This window comes from Myotis daubentonii, chromosome 15 (genome assembly GCF_963259705.1).
Source record: "Myotis daubentonii chromosome 15, mMyoDau2.1, whole genome shotgun sequence".
Classification (NCBI taxonomy): domain Eukaryota; kingdom Metazoa; phylum Chordata; class Mammalia; order Chiroptera; family Vespertilionidae; genus Myotis; species Myotis daubentonii.
This window is the reverse complement of record NC_081854.1, coordinates 45,247,094-45,265,302: the sequence shown is the minus strand read 5'-3', so window position 1 is coordinate 45,265,302 and position 18,209 is coordinate 45,247,094. Positions and strand designations below refer to the sequence as shown.

Here is an 18,209-nt window from a genome sequence, read left to right as displayed (position 1 = left end):
TCAGACTAGTTAGCAGACCAACTGAATTTTAACAAAGGAAATGTTTGGAAAAGGGATGAAGATGCAGGTGGAAAATTGAAATCATGCTTTCCTGATACATACCTCCACTCTGGTACCTCTCTTCTGGAATTTTCCAAGGGTTGTTTTTCCCCCCCAATCTTGCCATTTGTATTATTTATTTATTTATATAGTTCTGATTATGTTTGGTGTGTGCCAGCTATTTGAGGAGTGATATTTTTCCTATTTCTGTTGGCTCCTATCAAGTGTCAAATTGCTTAATCTGACCTTTAGTGTTTCCAAAGCAGTCATCTTCCTTCTCTCTGTATGGCTTTCAGAAGTGGGTATGATTGACATAATTTAGCCAATGAAGAAAAAGCCTTACAGAGGACAGTTTATTAAAATAGCTACATTGACCCTTAGGCAGGCCACATGAAGATCACATAGAATGGGTTTCTGTTCTCTGGAGGACTTAGAAACAGAATAGAAATATTATACCAGTTCATAAATTAGTAAAGACCTTACCTCATCTATCTATTTGCCAAAGCTTTTAGGGGTGGAAGGCAGTGTTGAGTGTGTCCTTGGGGTTGGAGGTGAGAGAGACTAGCCATAGGAGTGGCTTGTTCAGACTGGATGGATGGAAGAGAGTGGCCATGCATTTGGTGAGGGGTCTATCCCACTGGCCTGCAGAAGAGCAACATTACAGATTCGTTTTGGGAGTTTTACCTGGAAAGCAGAAGGCCTTTCTTACCTCTAGATGATATCTGTAAGATCGTATTAAAATTTTGATGCTTTAAAAACATTTTGCATAACTGCTGTCATACACTTCATAGAACTTGGTATTTATGGCAAAGGTATCAAGGAAGGTTCATGAACACTCCTGTTCACAGATTCTTCCTGATTGTCCCCGGTGGCTAATTGCAGATGGGCTTGGTACAGTCTGGTGTATAAATCACTAACATCCTGTAGCAAGCAGGAAACCATTCCAGCTGATCTCAGCAAGGCTTGTAATAACCAGCTCCTCTGTCAGTCATGCCTTCAAGGTGGCACAGGCATTCGAGAACTGGCCTTGCCAGGGAAGTCCTTTGCCAGCCAGGATGGCTCTGCCTGTCCTAATTATAGAATTCATGTCTGAGAGTTAGAGCTGGCCTTACACTGAGAGCCAAGGCAGAAGCATAGTGTATTCAGCAAGTGAACAGAACAGAGGTGACAAAGCTGGACTGGACATCAGCAGGGTTCTAGGCCTTGGTCCCACAAACGTGGAAACATGGACCCAAAACTAAAGGGAAGCCGGCAAAGAGGCTTGGGCGCATCTGCACATTAAACGGCCCTGTCCTGGCTTTCACACTTTAGTTCTCAGACTGAATAAGCTAAACTTTCGTGTGTCAAGAAAGACTCAGACCTAGCTCTAACTTGTTTCCCTGATTTCAGCTCTTACCTTGTAAATACTAAGCCTGCAAGTAGAGGTAGCTATTATATTGTTGCCTGTTTGGAGGTCGCCCAAGGAATTCCTCCTAGGACTGAATTGCTTTCACCGTTAATGCCAGGGGCATGGAAGCTACTGGTGGCCTTGGGTCAGGGTGTCCCAGGTCAAAAGCAGAAGCAGCTTGCTGGGTCGCATTGAAAAACAGTCCTCAAAGAGTTGCATTTTTCTGGGATTTTTCCTTCACTTACAAGCTGCAAACGTATCTAATGGATGTACAACTTGATTGAATGCCAGTGCACCACAGATGCAATTATATTTAAGAACAAGCTACTTCTTCTCATCTCTCTGCCATCACTGATTAATTAGACACTTTGAACTATGCCCAACTGTTTGAAAGCTATGAAAAATACAACCTGCATAGTTAAAATTTCTGCACAAGCCTATGTCTTCATTTGTGCCTGTATGTTTTTTTAAAAAACACACAAAACATTTTTTAAGTATAATATATATTAACACATGTTTCCAAACACACAATCTGGCTATTTTCTTATCATGGTTAGAAATTCCTCCATGGTTGGCCAAGAAATACACTCAGATAGTAAATCAAATAACCAAGTATGTGAGAGACCAATTGAATAATTTTCTTACCTTCTATTTTGTGCTGCCATTGGTCACACTTTTAAAATTTTTGCTTTTTCTTTTTAAATCTTGCACAAGTGCCTCCGAAAGGTTTGCTGCTAATATTTTTAGTGGTACCTCTATGCCTACTAGGAGCAAGGTATAGAAACTCTCATTTTACTACGTGTAATTATTAGCTATATATATGAAACCATGTTTTGCAAGTAATTTCCAGTCTTTTCTGTTATAGAGCCATCTCTTAAAGCAAATGAGCCCTGAACGACCTCCTCCACAAAAGAAGCCCAGGCAGGGAGTCTCTGAAATTGGCCCCTGGTGACTCACATGGGGTATAAGCTGGATTTGTAGGACTGGGAAGTCTGGACATGCCAAAGATCAGTTTGAATATTTATGTGTTTCTCTGTCCCTGGGCAGAAACTTTCATCAGTGGCACATTCAGATGCATGCCAGGCCTGAATGTGAACTCTGAAGCCTGCTTAGCTAAAGCTCCGTGGCTCTCAGCCCCCAGGGGCCGCTGTATTTTGGAACAGCTTTTCTTCCTTTGATTCAGTGTTCCCAAAGGGGGGCAAGTAACAGTTCTTCCCACTTTTTTTTCTTTAAAGATATTTTTATTGATTTCAGAGAGGAAGAGAGAGGGAGAAAGAGAAACATCAATGATGAGAGGAAATCATTGATGGGCTGCCTCCTGCATGCCCCCTACTGGAGATTGAGCAACCCAGGCATGTGCCCTGACTAAGAATCTAACTGTGACCTGGTTCGTAGGTTGATGCTCAACCACTGAGCCACACCAGCTGGGCAGTTCCTCCCACTTTTGAGGAAATATTTGCATTTGAACATACCTTTATTAAACAGTCATGTGCTGCAAAATGACATTTCAGTCAACAATGGACCTCATATAAGATGGTGACCACAGCTCAGGTGTGTAGTAGGGTATACTCCTAGATTTGCAAAATACACTGTGATGTTTGCACAACAACAAAATTGCCTAACGATGCATTGCCCAGAATGTATCCCCATCCTTAAATTGCACATGGCCATATACACGTATCCCTTCCCACTCCCCAATTTCCTTCCTGAATTCCAAACCAGGTTTTTGTCCTTTTCCAGAAAAGCTAGCCTAAATCAAGATCTCACCACGAGATCTCTCTTACTGAGAATGAGGAAACTTTCCACCCCTCTCTAAGTTAGATTGTTCTTGATGGATGTATAGAAAGTGGAACGTACTTAAGAGGCTTTATGTAATTGTGCAATCATGAGTTTTATTGACTTCTTCCCTCACTCTCCTAGGTAACAGCTTGTCTGATTGCTGTGGCTAAAACAGACCATGAAGTTCAAGTGCGCAGAGCTGCCATCCATGTGATTGTGCTGCTGCTTCGGGGACTCAGCCAGAAAGCTACAGAGGTAACTCAGTCTCTTACCGTTTGTACTTTTCCCACCTCTGGTTTTTGTCTGTTTATCAGTCTTCCTTTCACCAGGGCAGGCCTCAAACCTTTTCCCTGGGTTGACTCATGCAGATGAATCGATAAGCAGAGATTTCGTAGCAGGAAATAGTATTGTTTGCATCTACAGGAAGATGTTTCTTCTGTAACATAGTAGGTAAATTACACACTAACTGTTACAGGGAAACCAGAGCACAGATTTGTAGATTGAAGCTCTGCGTCTTGGCATTCCCAGGTGAGCCAGCTGGAAGGCACTGAGCCTGCCTCTGTAGCCCGAACTTCAGTGACTTGCCTTCCTGACTCATGATAGTTTACACTGAATTACAAAAGGGCCTCATTTTAAATGTTTTCTTTCTAATGGTGAGTTCAATCCATGAGATTTTAGTTGCTGCATAAATTAAACTTTCTTCCTCCTCCAAGTGGGTTGGACTGGATTTCTCCTCAGTGTATGGCCAACACAGGAAGAAAGTATTTGTATCCATATGTGACCTGAGAATGAGTGACCTCTAAATTAATTTCCTTCTTGATCTTCATGGACACTTATTCCCAGTTGACTTTGAAGAGAGAGTTTGCATTAATAATTCACTTACTGGCATCCACAATGCTCGTCTGCGGCTGGCACATCAGTATTTAACTAATAGTGTCAGTGAAGTCATTAGAAGAGTGATAGTTTTGCCAGACACACAGGCTTTATTCATGCTGGAATTTTGCCATATCAAGTTTCTTACACCATTTCGTACAAGCTTGGACTCATTAGTTCCCCCCTAGTTATTATCTAGGACCTTGACGGGATTGCAGTATGTACAGATCATAACTGAGTAACTCAGATGATTAAATCGCAGTAGGATACACACTGCTCTTGTGGAGAACCTGCTGTACAAGGGGGTGGGGGGGTTAAGAAAGAGTGAGTGTTTTACATCCATTGTCAAGATTTACAAAACTCTTGACAAATATTTCAGGGTTGTGTAAGTGGTTAACGATAGGGGAAACTTGGTGAGGGGTATACAGGAGTTCTCTGTGCTATCTTTACAACTATCTGTAAATCTAAAATTATTACATAATAAAAATTTGTGTAAAATATGATTGACTATTAAATCTACAATATTCTCTGAGTGCAACACACTCTCATTAAGCGAGGGAAAAGGAGGGAGGGAGGAAAGAGAATATATATGCCTGGTTAGTAAAGTGAGAGAAGAAACAGAAAGAAACACTATCCAGATTTCTCATATCCTTGTGTAGCCAATGCAAGCAACACTGCTTGTCTTACCAGCACTAAAATAATCTGTGGCCATGGAAGATTTTTGTCACTTTCCAAGGCCATGTGAATGAAACACTTCTATTCTCCAAAACAACTCTAGTCTGCACTCACCAAAGTTTATAAATTGTGCTTAGTGAATAAAGAAGAGGAAATGGGACGGAATGGATGTATGATTCCTCTTCCTGTGGCATCTTTGAGACCAGGTGTGTTAAATCTTGTAATCGTAGGTGTGATTATCATCAGGGCCACTTTAATAAGAAGCGGAGATAACCACAAAGCTTTCAATCTGGGATTTCTCTTTACTGCTCTGTTTTGCCCCCAGGAACAGCTGAAATGAAAATGCCACTTTGTTGATGAAGTTTGGTGTGTTTTTTCCTTCTAATCACTATCTCTCAAGCAATAGAGTGCCAAAAGATAATCCCAGGTTTCAGTGAATGCTCTGTTGTTCATAGAGGTGCCGGCCAAGGACCTCTGTGGTTCTGGCAGCTTGAAAAGGAGGCAGAGAGTCCAGTGAGAGGCAGAGGCTCAGAAGATCAGGTGATAGACTGGGATCAGAGAGGGAAGACATCACCACCTCTGACTCATGAGGCAGCTTCTGTCTCTTTCCTACTTGAAAGTAGCCAGGATTTTGTGCAGTCAACACAATAATCACATTGGAGGAAAATACTGCATTCAATTTTATTGAAATACTTATTTTCTCTTCTTAGCCTTATTTTGACCTATGACTATATCTTTTTATTAATTCATTCCCAACATGTCCTGAAGCCTAAGAGAACCAGGAAAGACACCTCTTTAAACCCATTCTACTTTATGCTTGATGGAAATGAAATTTACCCAGGAGAGGAACTATGGTTAGACCTGTATCTTCCATTGGCCTCAGAGTTAATAGCCCTCCTCAACATGAAGAAGATGAGCTGAGTGACAGAATGAGAAAATTATGCCTAACTATACGCATTTCCCGAATTAGGTTTTTGCAAGGTAACTAATTTAAGCATTGTAAATGTTTAGAACATCCATATTCATATACCAAAAATAATGAATAATTGGGACAATAATGACTGACTACCAGACTGGCCCTCCTTCAGGTAACAGCTAAAAACTCTGCATATAATACAGTAGGCAGCTGTCTGAAGACCCTGGAGTGTGGTCAGAAGCAGGCAGGTTCTTATGGGGAATCCATGCTTAGAGAAGAGGTGCTATACAAAATGAGTTCCCATTTTCTTGGCTTTTAGCCAAGCCTATTTGATGAGGAATGCCATGCATTAGGGGCGCTGGTCAGGAAGACCTAGTCTTTCTAGAATGTGGAACCAGAAGATCCACCCTGAGGAAGGTACAGCTGCAGGAGAGAGGCTACAAATCCTAGAAGGAAAGGATCTGGAGAGAGGATTCCCAAATTCTGTCTGCATACATTTCTGCCTGACCTCTGAACCAAGCAAGATGATTGCCTGCTTTAAAGAAATAAAAGCACTGATTGGAAAAGAAAAGAATCCAGAGTCTCCATAATTTAATGTATATAATGTCCAGGATATAATCCAAAATAACTCAATATATGAAAACCCAAGAAAATGAAATATATTCTCAATAGAAAATAAAATCAACTGAGACCAACCCAAAGATAATCCTAATATTAGAATTATCAGGCAAGGTTTTAGAGCAGTTATTATAACTATTCTCAATGAATTTTTTAAAATATGCCTGCAATTAGTAAAAAAAGGAAATCTCAGCAAAGAAATAGAAATGATTTTTTTAAAAAAAGCCAAAAGGAAGTTCTAGAACTGAAAACTACAATATATGAGATTCTTCTTACTAGTAAAAATCACTTGATGGCATTAGAAGCAGAATGGAGATGACCAAGGAAAGAATAAAAGAATTTGAAGAGCCGTAGCAGGTTTGACTCAGTGGTTAGAGCGTTGGCCCACTGACTGAATGGTCTTGGGTTCAGTTCTGGTCAAGGGCACGTACCTCGGTTGCAGGCTAGAACCCCTACCCAAGTCAGGTACATGAGGGAGGCAACCAGTCGCTGTGTCTCTCTCACATTGATGTTTCTGTTTCTCACCCTCCATAGAGCAGTAGAAATTATCTGATGTGAAGAACAGAGGGGGGAATTAAAAAGTGAGTGATTTGGAGTGACCAGAAACTCTCAGAGAGCTACCTACACTTCTCCTAGGAACAGTGGTTCATTATCCACTAATTCTGTGTTTGTGGTGACTTTATAGGACATAACTACTGTGAATAATGAAATCAGCTGTGGGGGATACATTCCAAGACCCCCACTCACCAGTGCAGGCCTGAAACCACAGATAGTGAATCTTATGTGTGCTGTGTTTTTTCCTGTACATACATACATACCTATGACAAAGTTTAATTTATAAGTTAGGCACAGTAAGGTTAAAAACAATACTATTAATAAATTATAACAATATACTCTAATAAAATTACAGTGGAACCTCATTTCTCATATTTAATTTGTTCTGTAAGGCTGTTCAAAAAGTGATTTGTTCAAAAACTGAAGCAGCCCTAGCTGGTGGCCTGTGGACTAAAGGGTCCCGGGTTCGATTCTGGTCAAGGGCACATACCTCAGTTGCAGGTTCCTCCCTGGTCTGGGCCCTGGTCAGAATGTGTGCAGGAGGCAACCAATCGGTGTGTTTCTCTCACATCGATATTGCTCTCTGTCTTTCCCTTTCTCTTCCACTCTCTCTTAAAAAAAAAAAAAAAATCAATGGGAAAATATCCTCAGGTGAAGATTAAAAAAAAAAATCTTTTTTTCCCCATTAGAAATAATGTAAATTGAATTAATTTGTTCCAGACCCCCAAATGATTCCCTGCTTTAACCTTCCTTATATACAGTATATATCTAATATAAATAAATATACACTTCTTTATAAATAAACACTTCTTAAATTTTCTAGTACAACCCACCCTGTACTAGCCTTAAATGAATTTTTCATATATATCATTGAATTATTTCTTTCTCGAATTTTCCATTTAATATTTTCAAGCCACAGTTAATTGCAGGTAACTAAAACCTTGGAAAGTGAAACCAATAAGGGGGAACTACTTGTATATACAATAAAAAAATAAAAATTGATAATCTTTGTTAAAAAATAAGTGATTTGGGATTGACTATAGTTCTAGATTTATCTCGATAGCTCCTACTGCCATCCTGTGTGTAGTTTACACAGAGCTGACTTCTTGCAAGAACTGTGAAGTACTTGAGAACTTTGCAGGTGGCTTTATAGTGACTAAGTATAGTAGCTTTGACATTGAAACTTTCCCCCTTGCCTTTTAATATTAAAAGATAATTCCCAGTGCTTAGTTTTTCTTCCTTCTAATCCCTAATTTTAGATGACAAAAGAATAAACTGTCCTCTACTCTGTCTAGTGGGAGATAAGTAGTAGGCTTTAGAATTCATTCCTTCAAGATGATAAATAGGTATTAACACCAGGTCGTATCTTCAAAACTAAGCAAAACCTGAAGTATCTTTGGGGGGAAGAGTTGGGGTTTCATTTTTAATTGATAGCTGAGTCAGGTTCTGAGCCAAACCCAGGCCTCTACCCAAGAGTGATTTTTAATTCCTTCTTTTTTGAGTCCAGTTTTGTCTGATGACAAAACTCCTAATAACATGATGAACAGTGGTTTCACTGACACTTGTGCAGTTGGAGGTTACTCTCCTTTGTTGTGAGAGAGAAGGCAAACCCTGGCTAAAATAAAAAATATGAATGACGTTGTACGACATTATGCTTTTTTAATTACAGCAGTCACACAGTCCATCCAAAATGTTCAGTGCATGTGTCCTAGGTTCACCTGTGTCTGTCTGTCTATCCAGACTGGGAACTAGGGCCTGAGGACATAGCACAAATGACAAGTTATAAGTAAATAGACAGACTTAATGGAAACTTCCTTTCATTGGTTTTTGTTTTATCCTGAAAGCTATTTTGACAACATCTGGTGTGGGGGTTTTTGTACTCTGGGTACAATAAATAGGCCTAGTTCCCGTCCCAGAGCTAGTTTCACAGACACTGCTCCTTTTGAACAGATCGAAGGCTCCATGTGAAAAACAAATGAAAAGAACACATAAAAATGACGGGGATCCAGGTAATAATTATTCCTCTGTAAACTTTAAAAAAGTGCTTGGGAGAGCCCTTTCAGGACTGAAATTAAAGAGTATCTTCCCTTCTTGGGAGTGTGAAGCTGTAGCCAGTTAACCAAGGCAGCAATTCTGTCAGTCATCTGCTACTGGCCAGGGCTCAGGAGTTTACAGTATTGATATTATTCATAAAAGGCATGGAATAAGAACTCAGCACTTGAGGCCCTGGCTGGGTGCTCAGTTGGTTAGAGCATTGTCTCTGGATAAGCCAAGGTTGTGGGTTTGATCCTCAGTCAGGGTACATATCAGAACCACCCAATGAATGCATAAATAAGTGGAACAACAAATCTCTCTCTCAAATCAATCAATAAATTGAAAAAAAAGAAGAATTTAGCATTTGTTGGACATTGTTTACAGTGTCAAGAGAGACAGGCATAGAGGAATTTTAAAATATCTATGCTGGCCGAAACCGGTTTGGCTCAGTGGATAGAGCGTCTGCCTGCGGACCGAAGGGTCCCGGGTTCGATTCCGGTCGAGGGCATGTACCTGGGTTGCAGGCACATCCCCAGTGGGAGATGTGCAGGAGGCAGCTGATCGATGTTTCTCTCTCATCAGAGTTTCTAACTCTCTATCTCTCTCCCTTCCTCTCTGTAAAAAATCAATAAAATATATTTTTTTAAAAAAATAAATAAATAAAATAAAATATCTATGCTGTAAGTTTATAAATTATCTCCCCAAACACTTCCCTCTTTACTTACTCTTAGACATCCTAGCTACTATGACTTCATTTCAGTCTTAAAAGGAAAAACCCTCTTAAACCCTGTATTAGTTTCTTTTCATTTTTTAAATTTATTATTGACGTTAGAGAGGAAGGAAGATCGAGAGAGAGAGAGAGAAACATCAATGGTGAGAGAATCATTGACCGGCTGCCTCCTGCATGCCCCCACCGGGGATAGAGCCCGCAACCCATGCATATGCTCTGACCAGGAATTGAACCGTGACCTCCTGGTTCATAGGTCAATGCTCAATTGCTAAGCCACGCCACCCGAGCTGTATTAGTTTTCTTAGGGCTGCTGTAACAAAGTACTACAAACTGGGTGACTTAAAATAATAAAAATGTACTCATAGTCCTAGAGGCTAGAATTCTAAAATCAAAATGTTGACAGGGCCACATTCCCTCTGACCTACTGTAGGAAAATCTTCCTTGCCTCTCCCTAGCTTCCAGTGGTTTACCAGCAGTCTGTCACTTATTGGCTTGAAGATGCACAACTCCTGTCTCTGCCTTGTCATCATATGCATTCTACGTGCGCGACAATGACTTCACCTGACTTTCTTCTTGTAGGGACACCAGTCATGTTGGTGTCCTATTCCAGTATGACCTTATTTTAACTAATTACAACAGAGCAACCCTGTTTCCCAATTAGGTCACATTCTGAGGTCCTGGGGTTAGAACCTCAACACATCTTCTTGGAGGAAGCAGGAGACACACTCAACCCATAATGGGCCCTTAAGATTCCATAGTCATTTCTCTTTTGTGCTTATGTTTCTCCATCTAGTCATTATTGCTGCATCTTGAGAAGAACCTGTTTTGTTTGGGACATCTCTGTCTCTGTTACTCTCTTCCTTTTTTTTTTTTTTAAGCTTTAAGAGTCTGTGCTACATCCCAGAGCCTCAGGAAGGCAAGGGGGGCAGTGTATCAAACAAGCTTACCTCGGAAGAAATGGATTCTCACAGTTTAATAGAGAAAATGATGAGGGAGCATAGAATAATTTGGGGGCTGCTGAATTTGGAACAAGTTCTGGTCTTGGTACAAATTTCTTAATCTCTCTGAACCTCATTTTCATATCAATCCTATCTACCTGACAGAGATGTGGCACGAATTAGGTGGGATAACACGTAAAACTCCACAAATTGTAAAGGATGCTAAATATAAAAGACAACAATGCTGATGATAACTACTAATCCTTATTGTTGTTGTTGTTACTACTACTACCACCACCACCACCACCACCATCACTGCTGCTATCCAATCCATAGATTTGCTGGAGGTTTTTAATCATTTTAAAACCCACCAAAGAAAATTTCATATTTAATCTAAATGAATAGGCCATTTATTTTATGGCTGGAACTTTTAGAAGTTTACACCTTATCCTGCCAGGCTCTCATCATCAGTCATCTCAGATTTTGGAAGACAGACTTCATTATATGGAACCCAGCCTTCTACTCTGTGCAATGATCTCGTTGCATATGCCCCTCATTCTTCCTCAGGATGGGTACCAACTCAGCTGGAAGCTAGATGCTCTGTAGTTACTGAACCGCAAGTTATTGGACTTGATTTGACCTCCAACACTCTTGTTTTTTCCCTTTCTTGCCCACCACTAATAAGCAATTGATGTAGTACCAGGAAATAATAATAATAATAATAATAATAATAATAATAATGCTGTGTGCTTATATAAAGCAGGCACTGGGCTAGGTGCATAGCTGTATTATTTCAGTTGATTCTCTCAGGAACTCTGAGGGGTAGGTAGTGTTATCCCCATTTTACAGAAGACTAAAGGAAGCCCCTCGAGATTAAGCAAACTGCTCAAGATCACACTACTAACAAGTGGCAGAGCTGACTTAAACCCAGCCTGTGTGTCTCTACCCAGCTCTTCTGTTTCCTAAGTTTATTAGACTGCTTATTTATTTTTTAATACTCAACTGGGGATATGTTTTTAATTGAGAGAGAGAGAGAGAGAGAGAGAGAGAGAGAGAGAGAGAGAGAGAGAGAAAGAAACATCGATCGATTACCTCCCATACGCCCCCTGACTGGGCATCAAACCCACAACCCTTTGGTTATAGGATGATGCGCCAACAAACTGAGCCACCCCTGAGACTAGACTGCTTATTTTTTAAAGAAAGAGCAAATCAAGATTATTTTTAAGGCAAAGAATTACACCAATAATGGGTGAAAATATAATTTTCCATGCTGAGGAGATTTAAAGTGACATTCTAGTTTATTCAGTAAAGGTTTGTACCAAGATCCAGTTCCTGTTTAGCCATATACTTTTCTTTAAATAACAAACATTTCATCACTTCTCTGTGTCAAGGTGTTGTGATGACTTTTACACCTGTTATATAGAGTTAGAAGCTTTTCCTATTCTGTTTTGTCTCAAGCCCAACATAATTTGCTATCCTTTACTTCTTAAGACCCAGTCAGACCAGAAGCACAAGTTTTCAAATATTCATTCCCACACATTAAAAACTGAATGTTTAGTCATTAATGAATGCCTGTTTTCCCAAGGATCTCTATTGCCTGTCAAATACAGATTTGTAGATAGCAGTGATTTTCAACCTTTTTCATCTCATGGCACACATAAACTTACTAAAATTCTGCAGTATAGCAAAAAAAAAAAAAGGTATAATTTTTATTGATTTACCTACCCTTTATGCTCCAAAGTGACTTTTTAAAAATCAGATGTCTGTACTTATATATAAGGATTTATGGTACTAAGAATTAACCAATCAGATGCAACCTTAATTTGTGACATGATCAATAAGATGCAACTGTATCATATGACTTATATGTTTATGGTTCAAGACAGGGCATTCACACCAGATGGTTATTGTTGTGTTGGCTGTTGTCACTTTTCATTGACAGTCTAAGGGAAAAGAGGTCAGTGTTTCTGACTAAGCAGTCAGATATTCCATGTTTAAAAACTCTTGCAGCACACTGGCTGAAAATTGCTCTTACATAGAATAGCAACTCAGAAGTCTTGCCCTTAAATTTCTGAGTTAAAGAGGGTTTATAGCTAGATAACCTGGAGATAATCGGAGGCCTTTTTCAGAGGCATATTTGTCCCAGGATCTGAGCCAGGGTCTGAGAGAGTAGGGCTGGAGGGTATCAGGAGAGCAGCAATGCCAGGCTGGAGACAGAATGAATCTGGGGGAGGTTTGTGAGTAGAAAAAAGGCAAGGACAGGGTCCAGGTAGATGAAGGCTGCTGCTGCTGACCCAAAGGGAGGTAAAATAAGTGTGCTGTTTATCAGTAGTTCAATAGCCGCCAAAACCGGTTTGGCTCAGTGGATAGAGCGTCGGCCTGCGGACTGAAGGGTCCCGGGTTCGATTCCGGTCAGGGGCATGTGCCTTGGTTGCGGGCACATCCCCAGTGGGAGATGTGCAGGAGGCGGCTGATGGGTGTTTCTCTCTCATCGATGTTTCTGGCTCTCTATCTCTCTCCCTTCCTCTCTGTAAAAAAATCAATAAAATATATTTTTTAAAAAAATAGTTCAATAGCCTCTATCCCCCCTTTTTTATCACATAATTTCTTAAACTGAGATATTCATATCTATAAAATTTACTGTATTAACGTGTACAATAGAGTTTTTAGTATATTTATAAAGTTGTGCAAACCTCACCACCACCTAATTCCAGAGCATTTTCATTAGCCCAAAAAAGAAGCCTTGTCCCCATTAGCCGTCACTTCCACCATTCCCCCCTCACAACCACTAATCTACTTTCTGTGTATCAATTTGCCTTTTCTAGATATTTCATATGAAAGGAATTTATAGATGGCTTTTTGTGTCTGCCTCCTTTCACTTAGGATAATGTGGTCAAAGTTTGTACATATTGTACCATGTATCAGGATTTCATTATTTTTTATGGCTGAATAATACTCCATTGTATGGATATACCACATTTGTTTATACATCAGTTGATGGATATTTGAGCTGTTTCCACTTTTTGGCTATGTTCCTATGCACATTTGTGTAAAAGTTTTTGTGCCAACATGTTAGTTCTCTTGGGTATATACCTAGGAGTGGAATTGCTGGGTCATACAGTAACAGTGTTTAACTTTTTGAGGAACTGCCAGACTGTTTTCCAGTTGCATCCCCTTTCATTCCCATTAGCAATGTATGAGGGTTCCAAATGCTCCACATTGTCACTAACACTTGTTATTGTCTGTCATTTACTAGAAGTAGAGCCATTCTACCAGGCTTAAACTGTTATAGCATAGATTTGCAGTTTCTCTGATAGCTAAAGATGTTGAGCATCTTTTCATGAACTAATTAGCCATTTGTGTCTATTTTCTTTGGAGAAATGTCTATTCAGAATTTTTGCCCATTTATTTGGGTTATTTGTCTTTTTATTGTTAATGTTTTTGTTTTTTAATTTTTATTTCCAAAGAAGTTATTCATACACATAGTTTAAAATCAGTCATTTACAAAGCTTAATTCAGAGATCCATAACCCCATCCTCCTTTCTTTCCCTCCATTCTCTAGCAGCGACTATTTTCAACTTGATTAGCTGTTTCTTTCAATGTTTACTTCCGTATTTCTAAATAGTATGCTTATATTGCTATTTCTTGATTTTTCAATTTACTTATTGACTTCCTACTAGATCTAATATGTAAAAGTGGGACTCACTCCGTGATTATGTTCCTAAGGTGGAGAAAACTGGCCTGCATTGGGAAGGAATGAAGCCACAAAGTATAGTGGCTTACACTAGAGCCTGGACTCCGGAGGTACTAGTAGAATGTCTGGGATTGAATCCCAGCTTTTCAACATACTGGCAGTAAGACCCTACACAAGTTAGTTGACCTCTCTGTGCCTCAATTTCCTCATCTGTAAAATGGGGATAATATAAGGTTGTTACAAGAATTAACCCTTTGCAGTCGTTTGTCTACTCTCAGCCACCAAAGCTTTTTTACTGTTCCGGTTGTATGTCTGCTCTCAGCCACCACAGCAAGGAACCGTACGAATCTTAACTCTATTCATTCGTGTATCAGTTCATAATTTCTCTGAAAGCTCTTAAATGTCTAAGCGACCTTGTCACGAACCAAAACATTGCCCCGACAAATCGGAGATATCGAAATTCAATATAAACAAACGCGGTTGTTCCACGCTCGCTATGCAAAACACCGTGGCGAGTCAGTCGCCTTTTGAGAGTGAAGAAATAGACAAGTTTCGGAGATACTTTGCAGAATTTCAAATAAAGCTTTACAAATTACGTTTAACTGTAATTAGGCATTCTCGCTTGTTAAGATATTTCTTTTCTTTTTTTTAAAATATATTTTATTGATTTTTTACAGAGAGGAAGGGAGAGAGATAGAGAGTTAGAAACATCGATGATGAGAGAAACATCGATCAGCTGCCTCCTGCACATCTCCCACCGGGGACGTGCCCGCAACCCAAGCACATGCCCTTGACCGGAATCGAACCCGGGACCCCTCAGTCCGCAGGCCGACGCTCTATCCACTGAGCCAAACCGGTTTTGGCAAGATATTTCAAAATAATACTCCAAAATGGCAAAAAGAAAGTTACCGAAAGAAGTGTACTGCGAATCTGAAAGTAACGATGAAGAGTTTTATTTTGGCACCTTGAATACTGACTCTGACGTAGAAAGTGAAAACGTTTGTAGTGATTCTACTAGTAGTGACGTAGTTCCAAAAAAGAATTAATAAATCTTGTTCATCCTTCATAATCTTGCATGTTATGTATCACTGCTCTTTCAGTGGAAATTAATTCCGACCAGTACGACACCCATGTCCAAATTTAATACGACCGCAAAGGGTTAAATGAGCCAATTTATAGAAAGTATTTAGAATATATGGGTTGTAGAAGAGGGGTAGGGATCATCCGGCCCGAGGGCCATATAAGACCTACAAAATCATTTGGTCTGGCCCTGCCAAGGCACTAGGGTGAGTTAATTAAATGTTTGACCAAATATAGCAGACTAATTTTAAAATATATACATATGTTTTTTATTGATTTCAGAGAAGAAGAGAGAGAGAGAGAGATATCAATGATGAGAGAGAGAATCATGGATTGGCTGCCTCCTGCATGCCCCACACTGGGGATGGAGCCTGCACACAACCGGGCATGTGCCCTGACCCAGAATTGAACCATGACCTCCTGGTTCATAGGTCAACGCTCACTGACTGAGACATGCAGGCCAGGCATAGCAGGCTAATTTTTACTGATAATTTTATATGGCCTGCGAGTGATATTATAAATATCCGAATGGCCCTTGGCAGGAAAACGGCTCCCCACCCCTGTTCTGGAAGCTCAGTATATATTAGTTGTTATTATTAACATGCCCCCACAAAGATATACATTTTCCTTCCCCATTCTCCCTGTATAGTTACTTTAGAGTTTTTGCTGTAGGAGCATTTAGTGTTTATATTATGAGTGTAACGATTACCACAGTTGAGCCATATAATGTACTATGATTCATTTCCTTTCTTGTATGAAATATGGCTTTCTCTGAAGTTAATAAATGTCTCAGGTTTCCATTTGTTACTCTTCTATGAACCAGTTACCAATTCATCCCCACTCTCTGCTAAAAGTTTATAAATCTCTTAAAAGGTTCAAACACATCAAGTACTACAACTCTTCACCCACTTGCTCTTATCTGGACTGGTTACCTTCTAAGCCTACTGTAAGATTTAAGAACAGAGCACTCAAAAGCTGATGATGCTCTGTGTGCATGGGAAATGCTACGGACTGACTGGTGGACTTTGTAACAGGGTGATAATCTGGCCAGGTCATTTCATGGGGAGACTCCAAAACTTATTCGGATGTCTTTTCTTTGGGGCAAGTCAGAGAAGAATCATCTAGTCATGTACGTAGACTGGCTGCCCAGGGTTCTGGAAGATGTATAGGAGGAGGAATATGGCGGTCTCCCCATCAGTAAGTAGACTTTCACTTAATCCTCTGTTTTCAGCATGGCAGCCTCATCTTATCTATTCCTAATAGCCACCCATCCAGAGTCTCTCTAGTTGGACTCTTAAGCGGGTAAAACTCCAGGCTTCTGGTGTGGGTGGGGCAGGGCAGTCACCTGGATGCACAGAACAGAAGGCAGCAGGAGACATAATTACTACTCAGCATACTTCTACCCAGGGCTTCCGTTCACCTCTATGTTCAGAGGTATGGATCATCAACTCCTGAACTTCTTTGCGTTTCTGTGGTGCATTAGGCTTGCTTCTGGGCTTTGGTTTAATGAATCAATTTGTCATCCAAACAAGAAAACTTTTAAGGGCAAAAGAGGACACTATTAATAATTATACCAATGCAGCAGACATAAAATATACTAACCTGGGCAAATCAGGATTCATCTAACTGCTTCTAGTGCTACCATTGCCTTGTTAGTTCTTTTCGTTCTGATAACTTCATGCCATTTTTATCCCTTTACTGTCATTTTAGTGGGACTTGAGGAAAGAGCAGTGGTGTGTACATGTGTTCAATCTACCAGCTTTCATGATTCTGCCTTCTTTATCGATAGAGAAAGGAGATGTGGGGGACATCTGTGACTATAGTCAGCGCTCTTTTGGTTTTAAACAACAGAAACCTAGTTCTCAATAAGCTTGAGCAAAGAGAACTGTTTAGCCTCCTGAATCCAAAGAAGAGTGAACAGGCATGTTGTAGGGGAAGTTGGGCTGTGCTGGTCATCAGTGACCCAGACACAGGAGCTGCAATGCTCCATCTTTTGTCTCTGCTTCTCCCTGCATTTTGCCTTCATTCTCTTGCACTGGAGTCCAGCTTTCTTCCTGTGGCAGCAGCATGACCACTGCCAGTGGCCAGCGCCGCATCTTACACCCAGTACTCAGATTCCCTCTCAGGCCTGAAAGGCAAAAATTTAAGGGAAGATACAATGTTCCAACTAAGATCAGATGCTCATTCTAAGCTGAGCCAGGTGGGTACATGGGGTTGCTGGTTTATGTAGACCATGTTCGGCCTCCACCATAGCCATGTGTGAGAGGAGAGGCTGGGGTCAGTACTTAGAGGATAATCCATAGATTTGGCCAGATCTCAACAGTAACTTGTCCAAATTCTTTTGTCATTAGCGATGAATTTGAAAAGATTAGGACCTTACTGTGACTGCTAAAATGTATATTCACCCTTTTCTAGTGACAACATAAGTGACAGTTTAGAAGCCCTAACATTTAAACTGCTCCCTTTCTGCCTTGTCTGCATATCTTTTACATAGATCTACATATGTTAGAACTTAGTTTGTCTTCCTCTTCTGCATCTGACTTATGCTATTTTATTTTATGTAGGTAGCTTTCTCTTTACCATTATTATTATTATTATTATTATTATTATTATTATTATTTAATTGATTTCAGAGTGGAAAGGAGAGAGACAACGATGAGAGAGAATCATTGATTAGCTGCCTCCTGCACGCCACACACTGGGGATCGAGCCCGAAACTCAGGCATGTGCCCTGACCAGGAATCAAACCATGACTTCCTGGTTATTGGATTGATGCTCAATCATTGAGCCACCCTGGCCAGGCCTCTTTACCCTTAAATTGATCTAAAGTGTCTGCGAAGATTATAGAGTTGTACACCTGAAACCTATATAATTTTATTAACCAATGTCAC

At 40.2% G+C, this 18,209-nt stretch overlaps 1 protein-coding gene across 1 annotated transcript in view; it reads left to right on the top strand.

Moving 5' to 3' along the window:
- Positions 1-18,209, top strand: part of TANGO6 (transport and golgi organization 6 homolog) — a 150,912-nt gene that overhangs the window by 117,404 nt on the left and 15,299 nt on the right. The window contains exon 17 of the mRNA XM_059667636.1: positions 3,347-3,460. Within this exon, the coding sequence (XP_059523619.1) occupies positions 3,347-3,460 (114 nt within the window). The remainder of the gene's footprint in view (positions 1-3,346; positions 3,461-18,209) is intronic.